We start from the raw sequence: 22,078 nt of genomic DNA on the forward strand, positions 1-22,078 counted from the left end.
CAGAACGAAGACTGTGTAAAAAATAATGTCATGAGTCAACATAGCATTTGACTGAAGAGAAAAGACCCATATCATTAAAATTTTAAGTAAGCCTTCATTAAATAAAATACATGGAATTAGCTCCTCCAAAAGTATTTAATTAGTTAACACATGCAGGTTAAATTCACAACCTGCCATTGTGTTTTTTTTAAGCCACTCATTTTCTTAAAGCTTTGTCATAAGAAGGATTTTTTCCATTGTTATTATTTCCATAATACTGATTGAAACCACCATTCCTTTATGAAAAGGACAAGGTACCCCTTGCAAATGGTGAGAAACATTTCCATTGCCTCGTTAAGGCAATTTCAATCATTTTATGCATCTTCATCTAGTTGGAGGTATGCTTCAGCATTTCAGAGAGAAACCTCAGCAGCTGCAGAGATGGGGAGGGACAACAGGTCCTTAAGCAGAAAGGAGGAATTATCAGTTATCTGGCTGGAAATGAAACCTCTGGGAAGCCCCATCTGCAGCCTCAGTCATTACAAATCACAACAATTATGTGAGCTCTCAGCCTATAAATAAAATTTCAATACCTACGAAGAGCTGCAATACTGTAATGTCCACAATACAAAAACATTGCCAGCTCATTCTGCGAAGCTTCGGGCTACTTGTAGCACCAGGAGAAGATGAATCAATAAAATGTTATCAGTAAAACAGTTTGATTCCTGTGCCGTTAAGCACACGGCCACTTCTATACTTCAATCCCCTCGGGTCAATATAATTTTGCACAGTTAGCCAATTCTCAGCAGGGAAATGATACTGGTGGATATTTCAGATATTCTAGACCACTTATTTCTACATGGGGGATTAAGAAAAAGAAAATCACACTTTTCTATCTGGCTCAAAAACTTGGATCTTTAGTACAACTTCACATGCTAGGGCTTTCTTACCTCAGCTACGGTAACGTCAGCTGCCCTGAACAGCTCATCAGTACAATCTCATGTGCCCTATTTACCCAGCACTGAAAAAAGCAGCTTGGAAAGTAAAACAAGTGAAACCTGGATTTGGGCTTTCACCTAAATAAATCTGAGATAAAATGTCATTTCTCCCTACTTAAAAAAAAAATAAAAATACAAAAAGCACATTTAAACAAATTCAGAAATAAATTCTTCTAGGTTTCTCACATGAAAGAAGCATAAATGCCAACAATACAAACAATACAGACTGCAAGCCTCCAAAGTTGAGGAAGCAGATATTGCCATCTTCTACCAACTCTTGTATTCTGGAGAGGGAACATTCTCAAAGAATCTCTCTCAGACACAGGTCCACTTTCCTTGATTTAATTTGACAGCATCCTAATGAAACAGTATAATCCTATTAGGGGACCAGTCATGGGCATCATGAAGTGACAGACAACCAACTTCAGCAAGGCAGGATTGTTTCCACAAAATGGAAGAAGACCTCATTTTGCTACCAATTACATTTCATCCATTTCCTCCTTTTTTCATAATCACTTGCTCAATGTACAAAGGGTTAAGAAATATCAGACCACTCAAAGGCAAAAAATTGCTTCCTCCTGTAGTCAGTTTTTAAAGAAGAGATGTTTAGTGAACTAAAACGTCCATCAAACAATCTACTCTCCTGCTATTGCTCTTTCAAAGCATTCATTTCCTTGGGTATGTAAATAATGTCAGAAATAAGAGAGGCAGCACATACACATTGTAATTCTCTTACTACGTATCTCATATTAGGAAATAACACTAATGGATTTCTAGTATTAGATTTTAATAGTTAAAAAATTAGCAGGAAGGGTCTAATTGTTGAGAAACAAAGCACACAGTTGCAAGAAGACAAAGCTGCACTAACTCAGAATTTCTTCTGTTTTGTTACATCACCACAACTTGTAACTTTCGTCTGACAAACTTCAGTCATTACAAATTCTCAGATAGTAAAACATCAGTGATTTCCATATTCTGCTTTGCTCCTAGATAATGTACTGAACTGTCAAGGATATGTACAGGTGGAGGAAGCCTTTATATTTTACCAGAAGACTACGCTCAGAAAAATCCAATGGCATCAATACTTCTTCTATTATTATTCGTTCAAACTTTCAAAATCAAATAACTTTCCTGAGCTTGACTAGAGACTGCTGAATAGAAATTCCACTGAGGAAAGAAGTTTTAGAATAACAGCACAATACATTCAGAAATCAATAGATAAACCCTTTGCTCAGCCACGCTTCTGATAATGAGAGACTGGAGCTAGGTCTTAGAAAACAGGGCAAACTGCTCTGAAACAACTTTCCTTATCTGTCAGTTTTTGCTCTGGAATTGAAACCAGCAATAAGAACCTTACGTCTGTGCCACACTCAGGGAATTATTGTAGTGAAAAACATTCTGGCTGGATAATAATTTTTAATTGTAAAAATACATCCATTTTTAAGTTATAATCAGGAGGGGGACTTTGGTTTGCCTAAACTATGTGGACAATGCTGAAACACAATTAGATAACCATATGTATGGACTGCCTCTCACAATCAGAAAACAATGTGATTAGATACTCAAACTTGGGAGAGAGGGAAACTTCTAAATCTATTTTGAAAATTCTTTAAGCCTGGTCTCATCTTCGCTTGAACATCCACTTAAAATACTCTTCATGTTGGAAGCATGATGGCTTTTACTTTGAATCAGTTGACCTTTCTCCCCTCACTGTTACTTTCTCCATTCACCAATAGAGAAAGCTTCTTGGGCTGATTATCAACATTGGAGAAGAGAGGGTAAACCAGAGCAACAACCCCACTCCACCAAAGCCAGACTGCTTCTGCTATAATATGTGATCATGAAGCCCAACTGGATAGCACAACAGAGCCAGCTATGCTTTTCAAATAAAGGAATCCAGCACTGGTCAGTGAGCAGAAAACTACTTGTTTACCCACATGCTGTAGTCACAGACATCTCACATCCCAGCTCCTCAGATACAAACAAGTACAGTGACCACAAAGTGCATCCCACTGCCTCACTCCCTGGATTCAAATCCAGCACCACACAGAACAGGCAAGAAACATCCCCAGGCAGAGGCACAAAGGGAAATGGATTTCCAGGTCCTAACATTTTGATAAATCATCAAAAAACCCTCATGGCACAACTCCCCAAGCTTAAGCAGGATACCCTCACTGGTACTAGAGTTGTGTTATATTCATTAAGGAATTTACAGTATTTATTATCCTGCAATTCTGTAAGGCAAAACTAAAGAAACGTTGCCATGACAAACAAATACAGTGGAGTTTTCATACCAACCTGATCCCCATGGTATCCCATTATTCAATTAACACAACATTATTTTATTATGTATCAACTAGAAAATCAAAACATTTATCAATACTGCTGGCATTAGCCTTGTAAAGAGACAGATGAGTCTAAAAATCCTTTGCAGTGAAGCAGAAGAGCTTTGTGTGCAGCCAGAGCTCTCAGTTGCCATGGACTGGGATACCATGTTATAAGACTGTAAAACCATGGCCTGTGGCTGCAGTCCAGCCTGCAGAGTAATTTAATCTAGCTCACAAAGAAACGAAGAAAATGGCCTCTGCTGTGCTGAATCAGCAGTGCTGGAAGCCGTGCCACCCTCTATCATTTAGTAAGAGAAAGCTTTGTTCATAGTGCCAACTCTGTGTAGAGCATCTATTGGGTAAAAGAAAAGACCAGCAGGAATATTATGTGCCAGATTTTCGGTAGATGTAAGTCAGAATAGTTCCAAAGACTTGGAGTTGCGCTGATTTACATCATTTCAGGATTATAAGGATTTACATCCACTGAAAGTTTCTCTTCTTTTTTTTTTTGTCTTTTAATTAAAAGAGCAGCGTAGACGTGGCAGTATTGTGACACTTCAACAGACCACAATTTGGAAGGGAAAAAGTTTCGTAAAGCTCAAGAAAAGGAAATAAACCTTTTCTTAGTTTAAAAAGGCTAAATTAAAATTCACAAGACTTACATAAATTGACAATCCATGAGTAATATATATATATATACACACACACACATATATGTATATATAACCACAGACTTCCTCCCTTCAGAGCTACCTAAAAGTAACAAAGGCAAAAAAATAAAACAGCAGTAGAATGAAAGCTTTGTCCATTCAACCTGATTATATATCATAAAAATCTATCAGCACAGATGCTATTGCTATTTATGAGTCACAACTCAGGGCCAAAATAAATGACTTGTATTACTTCATTTTACTTTTTCCTCCTAACTTAAAGTGCCAAAAAAGTGACTGCCAGGGGAATTAGGAAAAAGCACATGACTGCAAAGAAGCAGGGGGTATTGCTTGTCAGGAAGCAAGCCAACTGGGGCAGAGTTTGGACTGCTGTGACTTCTAAATAAACTCATAACTACTACATTAGGTCTCAGTGATCTCAAAGCAGCTTCTGTTGCTTATTTGCTCACCTGTCAAGTAAAGCTCAATAATGAAATAAAAAAGCTCTCTGCACAAGACCGACTGTGCCTTACAAGCCTGCACATATATCATTTCTTTTCTCGGCAGAACCACAGGTGACCATGATGAGAAAAGAACAGAAGTGAGAATCACTCTGGTACATGAGCTCCTGCGATAGGCAACAGATGTATGTTTAAGATTGAAAGCAAACAGATCCTTTAGGCATAGCCGTATGAAAAATGACGTGCAGTTGCTCTTCAGGCTATTTCTGTGGCACAATGACCCACTCCAAAGCCAGCTAAGCCTTAAGAAATGCTTCAGATCAGACTTAAAAAAAAAAAAACAAACAAAAAAAAACAAACCACAGAATGTTGCTTACTAGTGCAACTTCAGCAATGTGTTACACAATAACAACAAAAAAAAATTGTTTCAAAAGCCACATAACTCGAAAAGAGCTTAAAACAAAACAAGCCTACATTCAAGAAAAGCAGCCCCATTCCACCAGATCTTTTTCAGCATTCAGCTCCCAGCAGGTGAGTATTAAGCCTCCTGCTTCCAACGAGTCCTATTTAAAAGTGTTCTGCAAAGGCTCCTGCAACTTTAGAAGCATTAAATTTTATACCTCCTGAGCTATTTATTAGCTGGGGAGGTACTTACATGACATTCATCAGATAATAACTTTCTTGGAACGCATATTTCTGATTTGGGTAGATAACCTTGAGCTTGGTTTTATTTATTTTTATGACAGCTCTCCCTAGAACAGTAGGTTCTTGGAGTAGGCATCACCTATGCATTCCTCTTGGAGGTGTGGGTATATATATCTTAGTCAGAAACTACATTTACAAAGGACCTCAGTGCAGAAATCTCGTCTTCTCTTCATATCTCATCAACATTCATCACTTTGAGTTGTCCAGGCACACCAGGAACCACAGCCCAGCAGCTGCTGTGAGGAGACTTCTCAGCAGTCAGCATTCCACATCTCTCCATGCCAGCCCCCTCTCCACTTACTTGCTTTAATTTTAAGAAGCAATGCCAGTTCAGAGATGTTAAATTCTCCTCCTTACAGATGCATTGTCAAAGGTTGATCCTGCTGCATTAACAGAACTTTGCTTTGTCATCATGTCTCCCAAGGCAATGAAACTTATATTATGAAGGTAAAACCAGCTGTGCTACTGCTGCTCAATTCTGCTGCTGTTTAATGGGATACAGCCAACATTATACCACAGTTCACAGTAGAAAAAGAAAATAAAACTTTGCTTTATTGAAAATATGAAGAAAAATCATTTCAGTTAAATGCATTGTCTGCATTGAGCTTTGATAAAACATCGCAGTTAATTCACCACTCACCGAAATCCCTGCACAGACTCGGGCAATGGGAATTCACATATCTGCTCACCATTAAACCTATTAAACCTCTACTTTATGTCTAATACAGACCCAACATTTCTGACTGCTCCATACAGTCCTTCTGTTGGGATTTGCAGTCAGGAGAAATCAGACTGGTGTACAATGAGAACATCTTGCTTATCATCAGCTATAGCAACCAATCCTTCAACTTTCAATTACATTTTCAATGTTTCAGACTCTAGGCAAACAAAACAAAAATCTTTTAGTAAACTTTGCACAGAGATCATCAATCCACTACCCAGTTATTTGAACAAGCATCTACAGTGATCTCTAGGTCACTAAACTTCTTCTGATGAGCATTTGAACACAGTATTAAGAAATCCTTGGGTTGTCATCATCCTTGAAGAATTCATTACATGAATTCTTACCATGACCTATGCTTTCTCCTTTTTCCAAACAACTGTACACATCTTTCTTCACCCCAATGAAAAAAAACAAAAACAAGCAAACAAAAAACCTAAAGGGCATTAAATCAACTGATGAAAGTCTTCATAAAAAAGAAAGAATAAATAAAAAGAGAAAGCAAGCTTCTGGAGATGAGCAAAATAGTTGTGTAATTTTGTAAACCTTATGTTTTCAAGGAAGTTAAGCAACCAGCCAGCAATAATCAGTCTCTTGCATGATAAGCATACAGGACCTGAAATGATTCCTCAAAGAAGATCTTTTACTGGGGGGCAATGCTCCCTATGTGATTTTTCATCTGGAGATCCACTGGCTCTACTCTCTCTTTCCACCCATGAAGAGAGATGCTCCAGAACCAGATATCACCAAAAGAGGAAGCTTCTTCCCCCAGCATACAACAACATGAAATCACTTTAAAATGAAAATAAAAATCAGAGTTATGGCAGGAGAACTTCAACAATGTCACTAAATAGTAAAATATTAAAGCATGGGTTGCATCTTCTAACAAGCTTTATGAATAATATTGTTTAGATTTAGCTGTGTTCCTACAGATCCCAGACAAACAACTTCAAGACATAAAAGACTGATTAGAAAGCACTACTGTCATCTTAAATATTTCAATGACTATATCCAGAGCATAAGTTTGATGGTTCATGGCCAAAGCAGAAGGATCTATCACATGAGCTCTCCAACAGTCTGTTCTGAACTAGTTTTGCTCAATGCTCTTATCAACAGTGCAGACAAAGGAATGCAGCATATGTTTTTTTACATCTGTGAATGGCATGGAAACAGGGCGCAACTGCAGCACTGTTGAAGGTCAAGAGCAAGATTCAGAACAATCCTAAGTCACAGATCAGAGTCAATAAAAAGAAGAAAAAATAAAGAATTCAAGGGAAGAAGAGCAAGGTAACCCAATTCAGTAGGATTAATCAACAGTACACATAGAAAATAACTGGGTAGGCAGGAGTTCTTCAAAAATTGATGTGGGAGGTTATACGGATCACAAGCTAAATGAGTCAACAGTGTCACACTGTCAAAAAAAAAAAAAAAATTAAAAAAACCAACAATCCTCATATAGGCTAAATCAACTGGAGTATTGCCCAGGTGAAAAACCCTCCAGCCTGGTCAACACAGCCAGCCTTGGCACAGCCACACTGCCCTGGGGCACCGTGCTGAGCACAAAGCCGTGGGCTCAGAGGAGGGCACAGTGCATGAGAGGCACAAATGAGTGGCTCAGCCAACACAAGCTAAGAAAACATTTTAAAGGCGTTAGAAAGAAAACCAACAAAAAGCAGCAACTGTTCTCTGATGAATAAGACAAATAGCAACAGGTTTTAATTGCAAGAGACCTTCAGCTTGAAAAATAAAGAAAAAGAGGGAACCCAGACATTGCTTGGCCTGCAAAAGCAGCTTGCTTTCCTCCAGCCCCGTTCTGCTTTGTTCACAAAGCTCCATCAAACTGATAGTGATGAGCACGAGAGGTTCAGTAACACCACAGACAGATCTCTGAAATCAGTGAGACTTCCCAAAAAAAGCCCTCCTGCCAGAAAGAACTGCAGGGCAGGGCTGATTTATAGGGAGTCACCTGTTAATTCTATGGACTACCTTGACCATACCAGGAAGAAACAGGTTATTAAATTTTATGCTTTAGATTAGCTCCTATTTGAAGTTATTCAAGTGCAACATTTCTTTATTTTCTGACATCTTATCAAGCTCACTTGTTGATGTTTTATCTTCAGAAACCAAGCATCCAAGTATCACGTGGCTTCTCCTGACTCACAATGAGTAAAACACGTTTGTTTCACCAACCTGCCTTCTATCATTCCCCAGACTGACTGAGGGATACATAGTTTTCTATGGAACAATTTTGTAATCTTGACTATTTATCTTTGGATAATTGCTGTATTCATAATTATTTTAAAGACAATTTTGTTTAATAAGGATTGGAATTGCTACTAGACAAAGTCAGTCTAACAAGATTTTAGACTGCAAGCACTTTTTGTGACTAATCTACAAACTGCTACAAAACTGTGATTTATAATAGGCATAGTAATAGCCTTAATGATTGCAGTGCTGCCGGGTATCCATGAAACACACAGATTGGCTCATTTCAAAGCAGAAAGGGCATTTTTTTTCTGCATCATGGGTGGCCCATACATATCTTAAGGGTCCTTGGAGGAGCTTCCAACATTCCCACTGCGCGTTCCACATACCGGCTGCTATTACCATGCTAATGTTAATAGGCTGTAGTATATGTGACCCTCTGAGCAGCAGCATAACTAGCAGACTACTGAATTACTGCCACTGGCTCTCTATTACAGAATGCTGGCAAGCGGACAAAGCAAAAATAATTAAAAAAAATTAAAATGGCTGGCGGAGAGTCTGGAGCCTGGGGTCATAAGGCACAGGGCAGCAAGAGCGACTGCAAATCTCCTGCAATGACAGGGCAGCCCATATGCCAGAACATTTGCTGCTCCTCTCTCCCTCTGTGCAATTACAATTCAAAATTAATAAATAAATTAGCAACAATGAATGTAAGCAAGAAGAATCACAAAGCCTGTGGCAAAAAGAAATCTTGTTCTACTCAACTATTTTTTTTTTTTTATGTTGCAGGAAAACTCACTTGGGGAAGATTCTGCTGAAAGAAGTGAGGCAGCCAGTACTAATGACAAATATTTTGGGAAAACAGAAACTCCATATGTTCCACATTTATTATACTAAAAATAAAGAGGAAATCAAGAGCTTTTTGAATTTAAGTGTAACATTTCCTTATGCCGGGAGACAAACCGTGCCTGAGTTAAGTCTGGACATTAATGGAAGCAAACAGCAGAATAGTGGTCCCTGGTGTTTCAATTATAGTCTCTTTAGAAGTTATGCTTCCAAGAAGTTACAGAAATACCATTTCCCTATAAGGATTTTTTTTTTTTTTTTTTTTGGCAGACCGTTGCCATGTTTTTATTTAAAGTTATTTGATCTCCACTTGCAGAAAATCTCTGTTCATCACTAATTTTTCATACAATCACCATTCACAGAATGCCAAGAGCATCCCACTGCAGGGCAGCAAGGCATGGCCGAAGCCCGTGGGGCTCTGAGCGTCTCCAGGCTTGGAGATGACTCCACAACCCCCCCCCCCAAGCAGCAAGCTCCATGTTTGACAACCACCAAAGAAGCTATTTCACACTGATAAATAGAATTTCTTTCACTTCTGTTTGTGCCTATTTCCTTTTGCCCTTTCTCCATGCATGTCTGAGTGCTGCCCAGCCCCATCATCCGATGAAGCATTTACACGTAATGCTAACATCTCTCTGAGACTTCTGCAGGATAAACAGCCCCAGATCTCTCAGCCTCTCCTTTCAGAAATGCTAAAAAAAATATTTTTAAACAAAGCACCAAAATATTACTGCTTTCTGGGCAGTAACATCTGATGGCACCAAAGGCCAATGGCATTTCTAATCATAGAGACTCAAAAAGCAAAAACTTGGAGGGGGTCATTTAAGCACCAACAGGAAAATTGAACATGAAATAAAATGCTCTTCAAATCCTTCAAATAGTGCACAGAAGGTTTATGCACACTAAAAATAGGTATGGATTGAGTCCATCCATCCAGCATGAATTCCCATTGCAGTATTCAGGAGCATTCAGGAACAGGCTGTAGGAGAAATCAAGACTGGAGTCCCTGTTAAAGGCTGCTCTTAGTTTCCTTGTCAAACTATTCCAAACCTGGAGTCCCAAAACACAAATAGTGACCATTGCTTTTCAATCACTGCCTTCTCATCTTTGTTCCTACCACTACATTTACACAGATGCACAAAGCAGGGCATTTTGGTTGGCCATGAGCCAGCAGTGTGCCCTTGTGGCCAAAAAGGCCAATGGCTTACTGGGGTGCATTAAAAAGAGCGTGGCCAGCAGGTCAAAGGAGGTGATCCTCCCCCTCTACTCTGCCCTGGTAAGACCTCATCTGGAGCACTGCATCCAGTTCTGGGCTCCCCAGTACAAAAAAGACAGGGATCTCTTGGAAAGAGTCCAGCGGAGGGCCACGAAGATGGTGAAGGGCCTGGAGCATCTCCCCTATGAAGAAAGGCTGAGTGAACTGGGTCTGTTCAGCCTTGAGAAAAGGAGACTGAGAGGGGACCTGATCCAGGTCTATAAATATCTGAGGTGTGGGGGGCAGAATGGCGAGACCGGACTCTTTTCAGTGGTGAGTGGAGACAGGACAAGGGGAAACGGCTGGAAACTGCAGCATAGGAAGTTCTGCACAAACATGCGCAAGAACTTCTTTACAGTGAGGTGACGGAGCACTGGAACAGGCTGCCCAGGGAGGTGGTGGAGTCTCCTTCTCTGGAGATGTTCAAGACCTGCCTGGATGCCTACCTGTGCGACCTGCTGTAGGGAACCTGCTTTGGCAGGGGGGTTGGACTCGATGATCTCAGGAGGTCCCTTCCAACCCCTACAATTCTGTGATTCTGTTCTGTTCACTTCCACAGGAATTGAATTAATTCTGAATAAATTTCTACCCCTAAATGGAAGAGAAACAGCCTTCTTTCCCTACGTTACCCAAATTCATTCTATTATATGAAAAAAAAAAAAAAAAAAAAAAAAAGATTTCTAATTAAATCATATCTTCTGTACTTTGAATCTCTTCTTACTCTTTAAATGAGACTTTTAAGTACAATCTAAATCACAACAGCATTCTGTGGACTGTGCATAGTCCAAACTACTGCAGAACTAAGCACTTCACAATCCTCAGTCTGCAATGAAATAAGGTATCTCCTGAAAAATATTATGCTAGTTTTCCAAGAGAAAATTAAGGAGGAGGGAGGCTTGCACATGAATATCAATGCAATTAGCCTATGAGAATTGGCATTAGGTTAGTGAAAATAAAGCAATATTTCACTGCTGGAATAAATAATTTTCATTTACCACATGTGAAAAGCAGAACTTCCAAAATGCTTTCAGCATCTGCTCGGTGAGATCAGAGCTCATGAGCTCTGTCAGCAGCAAGCAGTTTCCAAACACAGAAGTGACTCTGAAATTAACATTTTCTAACCTTAACAGACCTCGCTTTATTGGTTTGGACTTCAAGACAACAGGTATTTCACAATAAGCAACACATTTACACTGATCCAGGCATGGCTTACTTCCTAATACCCTAAGAAAAAAAGAATTATTCATTAGAAATGGTTTCTTTTTATTCCTTAATATCTATATGTTTACTTGTTCAGAGTGCCCAATTTGAAGCATCTTCATTTTCCAAGAGACAAAATATTTCCCCCCCTTAAAGAAAAAAAAAAAAAAAAAAAAAAAAAAAAAAAAAAAAAAAAGAAGAAGAGAGACTCGAGTCTGTTTTTGGAGAAGCAGATTTATTCAGATAAAAATCAGTTGCTTTCCCAGAATGCAGAAAGAAGTAATTTTACTTGGGTTTGAGGAATTTGGTTCAAAGCTCTGAACTAGAAAGCAATATATACAGTTATTAAACAGTGTAAGGGGATTAACTCTACAGAGTGCTATTGACTACTCTGGTCTCATTAACTGGCATTTTATTAGATAAAAACGTCAACTTCAACATCAAATTTCTGTGCCAGAAGTTAGATATGAAGAACAAAGTTGAAAATGAATATGCATCAGCAGTTACCCCAATCTATGGGGGCTCAGCTCACGACTAAAATGGTGAGTTTGATCTGCAACAAGAACTGAGTTTGGAAGAAGTTGTGGAATGTGAGAAGAGTTTGCTGAGAAACAGCTTCACACAAGCATGCACAAACCTAATGCAGAGAGCTGATGCCTCTCGGCCTCTATTTACTCCAAGGAATGAAAAAAGGTTACGAGTAGAGATCTGGATTCCCTACTTTCAGATTTTATTATGGAACTGTGAAGCTAATTATCTGTATGATATCTTCAGTAGTTGCTTTTCATGCAGAATCACAGACCAGAAAATAATAAAAGCAGGAAGGGAAAGGCTCCTTTCGAGCCCTGAGCAGCTTGCAGAAGCCACTGGGTCTGTCAGCAGGTTGCAGCTCGGACGCCTTGCTGCAGCATGCTGGGCAACCCTACTGAAGCCTGGCAGAACCCCAGAATGAACAAAGCATCCCTCATGATTCTTGCTTCCTAAGAACGCCCAGACAGCCCAGAGGGTGCTCAGAATATGGAACTAATACCAGGCAGGTACCTGTGGATTCTTTGGATTCTACTCACAAGAGAAGTGGGAAACCACACACATAATGGGGATTGCATCCCCTTTAGCCTTACTGCAGATACACGTTCCACGTCAATACCCCTAGTAGATCCCTGGGCACTTGCTAGGTTATCTGTTACTGTAGGTGCTTAGCAAAACCACCAGTGTTTCTCCTAGAAGCGTTACCAGAATCAGTCTTTCTGTCAGGGTCAAACATCACATATGCAGCAGTATTTTGTGGCTTTTTTCAAGCAGAGCTGCCGCTACCCTGCCTTAACACAATCCACAGGACACATTCAGTTTCCTGCATCGTCTGAACCACAGGAATGCAGTACAAAAGCAGGTACAGGACATATCCCTAGTTATTGCCATGTGAATTACTAGCAACCAGCTTCAAACACAGCTTGCAAAGGTTTGTTCAGGTTCCACCACCTCCCATTATTTGTATTTCAATTGCATATTTGTTTGCACGCTGCCATAGGAAGACCGGGGTGTTTGCTCTATCCCTTCTTGTTTTCTAAACTCTCACAGCCTTCCTAAGTCCAACTGTTAGAGGTGGCAAGGGCTGAACAGAGGAGTTTCTGAAGCTTTTGAGGGGAGAACAAAAGGCTTCAGCCACAAAGAACATCCTTCTTTTAAGACCAGCAGTGAGGTGGTTCCTTGTAGAATACATTTGGGGAAACAAAAAAAAAAAAAGAAAGAAAAAAAAAAGACAGCTATTTCAGTAAAGTTTACATGTTTTACTTGTTTGTAAACAAGAAGCGTGATAGTGAAAACCATAGTTTGCCTGGAGTATGGCTACCTTTGCTTTCACACACGTGCTGAAAGCAGCACAAGCTGGCGCAGCTCATTCGGACTGCTGCACGGAAACAAACTGTGCTTCCACACGCTCCTACCCAAACGCAGCTGCCCACACAAGCAGAGTTATCCTGCTACATTGGTACAGGCACTATTTCAGATGGGCAACAGAACCATGAATCACTGTAGATGAAGAGAAGCAAAGGAAAAAAAAAAACAGCAAGAAAGGGCTGTGTGCCTTCACTGCTTACACTGTCTCTTGGCTCTATGGAAGGCTACGAGACACACACCAGTAATAGGGATTAGCTGCATCTCTGGGAGGTGACCAGGGTTAACCACGATGGCACTGGGCTGGAAAAGACAATGCCATTAACACCCACTGCCAGTTGCCATGTTCTCACCAATAAAATTCAAACTTCTCACTGTTAAAGATGTCATTTTTGGAGTCTTCAAAGATCTTAGAAAAAACAGTCAGTGTCCGGAGCATCAGCCTGCCTTGTACAACCATCCTGCACACTATCTTCAGCACCCTGCTCCTCATGGCTCTTTCCCTACAAGGTCACCTGAGCCTCAGCTCTGAGACAGATCCCAGAGTCAGTCCCAAGCTCTCTCAGTGCAGCACATCATGTCAGTGCTCCCCACCTCTAGGGAGCGATGTTCTCACCACTTCAACTTCATGTTAATAATGAAAAACAAAGAGGAAAAAACGAAGAGGAAAAAGACACCCGAGTTGTAATTGTTTTCTGTCATAGAGCAGCTTTGAGATGTTTTTGATTTTTTTTTTCCCCCTAAGGGCAAGGAAGAAAACAACCAACCGTCCTAAATATTATCATGCATCAGTGATCACACTCAGTTTATTATTTTCCAAACAAAAACAAAGACAAAAATAAATGGATTTTACTCCACTAGCTAATTTAGGAGATGCAAGGATGGCATTTCTGTGGAAGGTGCAGGCTCCATGAATTAACTCAGCTAATACCCCATCATTGGGATACAGCATTCAGCAGCGATGTGTAGTATGTGGTATTTGTGGCCCTACTGGGGAAAACTATTTTAAGTCTAATTAAGATGAAATTTTTAGAATGCAAATGCTTTTCATTTATACATAAAACAAAATGCCGTGACATTTCTCCCATCCATTTATCATAAACAAGTTAATTACTGTGTAACAAATAGCTCCTGCTAGAATCTGTATGTTTTGAGGACGTTAAAGAGCTGACTCAGGCAAATAAGATGAACCACAACATAGTATTTAATAGCTTATGGCATACTTATAATAAAACAATGACTCTGTAAAAGCTCTTGTTGTCAAATTAGGACTAAGCTATTTCCATTGGAATAAGTCAATTATAAGCAGCCATGACCTGTTTAACTCGATTCAAACCTAGAATACTTTAGGCACTTACTTAGATACACTCACCATGCTGCTACAATGCAGCAAGCTTAAAAGGGAAACCAGTCATAGGACCAGAGCGTATCCTCCAACCACCCAGCAGCTGTACTTCTCAACACCTGAGGCTGACCACCTGCATCACATCTGCCCAAATGATGATTTGGCCAAGGTTGAACCCATCCTCAGGCACCACAAACTGTCCCCCCTCTTTTTCCCAGGGAGGGAATGGTTCTTACACAGCACACAGATTTGGGATTTGTGCAGGGAAGCCCCTGAGAGCCATTTAAAGTAAACCCCTTTTCCCCAAACCTATGAAATGACCATCAGGTGAATGCCTACCTGCTTTGTATTTTTCAGTGCAAACAGCCCCACTTGGCCCACAGATGAATTGCTGAATGCTGATGAATAAGATGGTGGTAGCTGGCAGCAAAGCTTTGCGTGGTAAGATGGTGTGAAACAGTACATATGTCAATCTATCAAACATGTTAATGTAAGCAATCTGAACCCATTTTTGGTCTGATCTATTGTACAATACTTCACCCAGATGGAAGAACAAGATAAACATTTTATGCCTCAGACATATCAAGTGTTAGGAAGTAAAATTAAATCTAAACTGGAAAACTACCAATTTTACATGCTAAAATATAAAGAACACAAGCACAAAAAAGGGATTTTATGCAGCAGATTTCCTCCCCCGTTATCCCACAATTTAATTAAATATATTAGTTTCCTCTGATAAACAGCAGCATGCATTTGGCTGCTGATTAGAAGGTGTAAAGATGATAGCTCACTTATTAGCAAACACAGCATTTGCACTTATTGGGGCCCCCCCCCCCCTTCTCCTTCAGTTGACAAAATTGCTACAAATCACGTCACCAGGGACAATGTACCAAGACACAAATCCTACAGCAGTATGACATCCGGGGGGCAGTTCGACCCTAAATGAGCAGCAGTTTCACCACAATGAATGGAAAACTACAACTGAACCCTAGGGATGAAATTAATGTTCATTAAATACATTTTTTTTCTCCATTCAAATCAACTTGACAGCCTAAATATAATTCCACATTTAAAGGCGGTCACTTGCAACCAAAAATGAAATGACAGCCACTCTGCTGCCTTCATTCATTGCTGAACAGACCTGCACCCACCTACACGAACACGCACTGCAACATATCAACTACACACACAAAAAAAATAGTTCTCCAAGCAAGTGTATTAACAACGTGATCTTCCAGTCTTTGGAGGACGCTGCATATCAGATGACTTCCAAAGCTAAGAAGTGTGAAAGTACTCAGTTCACACACTGGTTTGGAAGACGTTGCAACCTCTAGTTTTGGAAAAATTGCTACTAAGCATGAAAACACTTGGTACTACACCTCTAATATTTACTGCTCTGTTTTACTCCCGAGTTTGTCTGTGTCCAGCCCTCTAGCTGGCTATCTTTCAAACAACAAATGAATTCCCCAACATCTCCCAGCTGATGCCAGGCCAGTCAAGAGAATTCCTGAACAGCAAAACAAAGACAGTCAGGCTTAGAAACAAAACTGATTGCCAACTCATGTGGAGAGAAAACATTCAGCCCTGGATTCCACTGAAGCCAGAAAGAATACAGCTCTCCATCTCCCTAGAAATCAAAGTAACAGAGCAGGTGGTGGCTGTGCAGGAAGACAGAAACGCCAGCTTTCTGGCAGAGGAGCGTGCATGAGAGTAAATGCACTCAGGAGAAAGTAGCAAAGGGTTTGCAATCTCTCTTGCAGGGTAGCGAAACCTGTTGTGCTCTCCATTCCTACAGCATGCTGTGTTTTCAGAACTGCTGTAGCATCCACTAGTGGCTGGCGATTAAACTTAAGAAGGGGGCTGGGGAGGGGGATGGGATTTTGATCTTCAAGAAAAACAACAATTTTCTGCATCATGCAAATACAAAGTTTAATTATTTTTAACTTGAAAGGGAGACAGATCAATACACAGGAAAATCTATTGTTATTTGGATTATGAAGATGTCTCAGAGTTTACAATCACAAAAGTGGTTATAATCCTCCAATTACTATAAAGCTAATTGGTAGTTTCTTTCTGCCTGTGTTTTCATGTTGTCAGTGGGGCAGTAATGAAAATGAATGCCACATTTGTGAACAGAATGTCTGTAGGCTTGTTTACCACATTTCCAACAACAACGTCTGCTTTATCATGCATTTCAAAGCACAGATAATTTAAGGATCTCTGAATTTCATACATAAAAATACTTTCTAAAATATCAAATGTAGAGTCCCTTCAGACAGGGTGGGAGTGGGAGACTTAAAAGCAAAGTGCTGACCTCGCGTAGCACAGGCGAGCGATGCACCTGAAGCAGACAGCACGTGAACTTGGAGTGATTCATCTGTATTCAAAACCGCGCTCACGTAAACCACTTAGTGTTTCATCCTCCTACAAACATAATTCTGCAGACAATTTCACCATCACAACCAGCACCTGTAAGTCTCCTTTCACCTCCCCAAGTACAGTTATTGCAGCACCTATTAAAGCATTTTATTCCACTTACCTTTGAGTAGCTTCTGTCCTTCCACAATATTCTGGGAAACGAACACTGTGTAGTCTTCTTCTGAAAAGCCAGGCTTGCACGTGGGTCTAACTGTAAGATCCCCATTGAGTGCCTGCAAAACCGAAGAAGTAAAACACACACCATGACTTTTGAGGTTTGGTACAACGCTCTGCACGCAATGATGAAGTGCTTAGCACAGGCAAACCCAGACAGTAAAGCAGCGTGCAAGTAGAAACTATCTATGCTAAAGTGCCTGTCTGTTGGCATGGATCCACACTGTAGCTGCAAAAATAAAATGGGCCAGAAACAAGTTGCCTGACTACAACAGAAAGCATTGTTTGTAGGAAGGCTGTATACTGGGCACAGTTAGAAGAAGGGAAGGAAACAAAGAGCAGCAATTCATCAAGCGAGCAGTGCTCACCCTGAAGCCATGCAAAGGCCCAATGTTGCAACATCCAGATCACTGAGTCTTGTTGTAGAGAACCAGGGCGAGCCCCAGGATGGGAGATGGACCCCCAAAGCTTGTGGCTGCCCCAGGAGCTTGCAGCCCACAACAACCCCCCGCCCCCGCCCCTTCCCTGCACCAGCCTCGCGGCTGCTGCCTCCATGCCACCAGGCTCAGCCCGTGCCCCAGCTATAGGGGAGGTGGAGGGATGGCCAACAGAAATGTAACAGTGCCATCTAATAGCGCAGCCCGCATGCAACCTGCAGGCACCCAGGAGCAGCACCCGGCTCAGCTGCTCCGTCCCAACTTTGTATTGTCCTGCAAGAAGCGCTCCTTGCTATGGGGGCAAATCAGTGCAGCCGTAGGGACGGAACGCGCCGTCCCAGCGCAGAAAGTCCCCAACACCCGTTCGTTGAAGGCACAAGAACTGGCTATTTGCACGCAGCGACTGCCCGGTGATCGACGCATAAGCAAGTGTTGGTGACAAGGGATTTTATTTCTGCTGCTCCTGAGCTAGCTGCGGCGCGGCTGAGCCCGGGTCCAGCAGCGGTACAGCTACAGGACCGGAGCATCACTTGCCCGGGAAAGAGCGACTCCGGGCACACACCTGGCTCTGCGCTTCCCCCCAGCACCCGCGAGCAGTGCCGCATTACAGACAGAGGGAAGAGTCCGTTCGTTGCAGAACGCAAGGCAGCGGACTCCGCGAGAAGCCCAGCTCGGGAAACGGATGGCAGCGATCGCACGGGAAGATCCAGAAAGCCGCGGCACCGCGAGCTCTGCCCGGCGCTGGCAAGATGTTGCAATTAGGAAACATTTCAAAGGAGATGGCTGAAGATAATAGGCTTCCAATCCGAAATCGCCCCATTACTACAGCCGCTCTCGTGCTACACGCGAGCACAGCAGCTCAGACGTGGGACAGCCCCGCGCGGCACCGCGGCACGCGGGCGGAGAGCGAGCAGCAGAGCCAGCGGGAGCTCCGCGCAGCACCGAGCACTGCGGCCACGCGCGGGCACTGGCGGTGCGCTGCGGGTAGCGCTTTGGCGAGGGGGGGGAAGAGAAATAAAGGAAAAAGCAGTCAACTTTTTCAGCCCATCAGCCCCCAGCACGGCTCGGCCCCTCGGGACGGTTGCGGGCGGACGGAATAAAAGTTGGAGCCGGCGAAACGGGGCGGCTGGGCGGCGGTGCCGCCGGGACGCGCCGCGAAGCCGAAGTTTGCCCGGCGGTGCGTATGGGGAATGGGGCCGGGGGACGAGTTTTAACGGCACCACTAAGACATTGGATTTAAAGCGAATAATAATTAATAGTAATCACAAGAAGAGGAGAAACGGGAAAAGCCGCAGAAAGCTGCGGCTCCGCTCCCACACCCGAAGTTGCCGAGGCTGTCGGGGAGCGGAGGCAGCACAGCGGGGCGCCGGGCTACTGCCCCCACCCGCCCGCCGGTGCCGCCCCACTTACCGCCGCCGAGCCCCAGACGAGCAGCACCAGCAGCAGCAGCCGCGAGCCGGTCCTCATCGCCCCGGCGGCGCCCGCCCGCCGGGCCGTGGCGGTGCGCTTGGCCGCCCCGTGCCGTGCTCCGGAGCCGCGTTGCGCGGGGACAGCGGCAACAACCGCGCACACTCTCGCACCTCGCCGCCGCTTCTCGGTGCCCGCTCTGGGCTGCAGGTGAAGCGCCCGCCGCGCGCCGCCGCCAACAAACCCCGCCCCCTCGCCCCGCGGCGCGCGGGCACGCGCCGCCTTAAAGGGACAGCACCGCCCCGCCGCCGCGCGGGGCCGAGGGGAGGGTGGGGGAACGGAGGCTGACTGTGCGTGGAGGGGGCAGGGGGAGCTGGCAGAAAAAATAGCGCAGTGAGGTGAAAAAATCAGCACGTTCAAGGAAAGGATGCGCTTAGTGAGGGGGAAAGTTGCCAAAAAATGAATCCACTGAGGAAAAAGTAGTGTAAGGCAGTAGAAAAAGTCATATATCCAGTGGAAAAGTATAGTTCTCAGGGGAATGAAACAGCCGCTGGGGCAAAAGGCGACACGTCCGGGTGAAAATCTCACAGATCCCTAAGGAAAATTGTGACTAGGAAAGGTTGGGATGTTCTGTGAAGAAAACCTGAGCTGTGAGTGGGGGAAAGAAGCATGGCAGAGCAGCACATCTGCAGGGAGAACCCGTCTATCAGAGGTTCATCCAGATCAGGGTTTAAGAAAAAAAGTGAAAGGCAGAAAAATGAATAGTCTCCTCAGCAGTTTGAATGTGTGGTGTGCACAGAGCCCGTGTGTCAGGCCTGGTCCCGTGCACATCAGCAGAGGGCACGGCTAACACTGCTAAATGGGAGGTTTCCTGCTATAAGAATCAAACAGGCCCAGAACACAACAGCCAGTCCTTGGTGCTGTGCGATGCTTAGAGAGCAGAAAGCTGCAATTTCCAGTGCTAAGTTTGGCTCCAGTTCTTCCCATCCAGCCTGAACCTGGCATCCGAATGCAATCTTTTCCCTTTCTGAATGCGGCTCGACTCCACAAATAAGCGTTCTCAGGCATGTATATTTTGTGCATATAAATCCAACAGCGATTTGCATAAATAGATGCATACTATCTGATGTACGTGCAAAATCAGACATTGCGGCAGAAAAATCTAGCCATTAAACTATTCTGTTGGATTTGCACGTTTTCTAAGGAATGAGACACATAAATCCACTGACTGCATCTTTTGCTATTGAGTAGATTTAATGGCATTGTGTTAACACCTAGAGATGTTAACGACGAACTGAGACCTCATTGTACTGAGCTCTGTAGGCACATATAATGAAAAGATTGTTCCTACCCCACCAATTTACAGCCTTGGTGGATTATAGGGTTTATTTTGTTTTTAAACAAGTATTTCTGAGCGTGTTATATAACACTGAATAAATCCCATCATTGCCTTGAATTTAGTGTATACCCCCTTTTTATGGAGCATCTGAACTAAAGCAAAAAACAATCAGGTGTCACTATGATAGAAAAAATATATCTTTACATATATATACGTATAATCTAAATTTGCTCCTTTTATTTTTATCCTAAATTCCAAAGTTTGCAGCAGATCGTTCCAGGCTGAAGGGCAGCTGCTGTTGTTACGTGAATAGAACTACTGTGGAGACTTCTGGGGATGTTTTGGATCTGTGCAACCCAAGCATGAATATTTCCTTCTGCAAACCTATGGCCAGCAATTCTGACTCTTGCTGGACTGCAGCCGTTGCTATGCATGTGTTCACTCTCTTTGATAACTTTGTTAATATGACAAGTTCTACAAGTATTGTCAAAATAAGTCTGACACCACAACAGATTGTGAAGAAAAGGCAGAGCAGTAGTGAAAAAAAGATAGAATTCTTCGACATGTTTACAGTGGATTTCTAATCTGATGGCAAAGGGATTTTTTTTTTCCCAAACTAGTTTGCCATCCCTCTTTTCTAAGCTGTGGTTACTGATTCTGTGCTTATGGGATGATTGGAAATGCAGTGAATTATTTCCCAGTTACATTTCCATTAACACTAAGCTATATGAGACACCAGGTAGCTCCCCAAAGTAAGGAATTTCCAGAAGGATCAGATAATCTGAAAAGGAGAATACAGACCCCTTCTTCAGTCAGTGGAAATCACTGGCTTAGAGGTACAGAAGTTTCCACTCTGCCATCTTCCCTCAACCCTTGACAACGATCACGTTTTGGAAAGAGTTGAAACTTGGCTGACAGATTAACTACTACTTCAGCTATCCCCTTGTTTAGAAGCAATTAACGTGAAGTGTTAGTGAACGTGAAGTGTTCGTAAAATGCCGTCCTTCAGGACTTTAAAGAGAACTAAAATTTGCCATTTACATTTTTGCAGCGACTGAACTTTGACGAATTATTGCATTTAAGTGTAAGAGGTCTGAGCTGGGACTGAACATGTGTTAGCTGGGAAGGTTAGCTTCAGAGTTGTACTTCACTTTGTGTCTGTTGAGAGACTGGTTATGAGTTGATATTCATGCATAAAAAGGAAATGGAAAGCTCCGCCATCTCACATATGAACACTACGATATGTGGGTTTGGCTGGATGTAGATATTTAAGAAACTCTACATGCACATTAAATCAACTTGCTAAACACCTCAAGAGCAGAACTGCTGATCCTCAGAGCCAACTTGCTACACTACACAACGCTCAAGAGAATAAAAAGGCTCATAGATGAGACATCTACAGAACTGACTGTGCTAAGATAATGAGGTGAACAGAGTACACGAGGGAATTTGCTCTCCTTGATGCACATATGTAATTCCTATTGACAGCACTGGGAGTTACACGTACATATCAAGGGGACAATAGAACTGTTGCTAGAGGAGATGAGTATCAGATGTGAGCTGTGTTTTCATGGGGAGAAAAAGAGAGAGGGAGGTGTGATCACTGAGGGACAGTACAACACACAATAAAATTGTCAAGCAGCCATCAAGTACATGAAAGCATGGGAATAACAAATTAAATGGACAAGAAGTGAGAAAACAAAGTCTCAAGAGACTTT

The 22,078-nt window shown here is 42.5% G+C and overlaps 1 protein-coding gene across 1 annotated transcript in view; it reads right to left on the reverse strand.

Moving 5' to 3' along the window:
- The window catches only part of CDH4 (cadherin 4), a 413,304-nt gene extending 394,204 nt beyond the window's left edge, over positions 1–19,100 (reverse strand). Inside the window, exons 1-2 of the mRNA XM_042884811.1 lie at positions 19,025–19,100; positions 17,125–17,236 (exon numbers count right to left, since the gene is read on the reverse strand). Of these exons, the coding sequence (XP_042740745.1) occupies positions 17,125–17,236; positions 19,025–19,081 (169 nt within the window). The 5' untranslated portion in view covers positions 19,082–19,100. The remainder of the gene's footprint in view (positions 1–17,124; positions 17,237–19,024) is intronic.
- Positions 19,101–22,078: the final 2,978 nt, after the last annotated feature.

Source organism: Lagopus leucura, unplaced genomic scaffold (assembly GCF_019238085.1).
Source record: "Lagopus leucura isolate 7727_CA_CO unplaced genomic scaffold, USGS_WTPT01 Super-Scaffold_100045, whole genome shotgun sequence".
Taxonomy (NCBI): domain Eukaryota; kingdom Metazoa; phylum Chordata; class Aves; order Galliformes; family Phasianidae; genus Lagopus; species Lagopus leucura.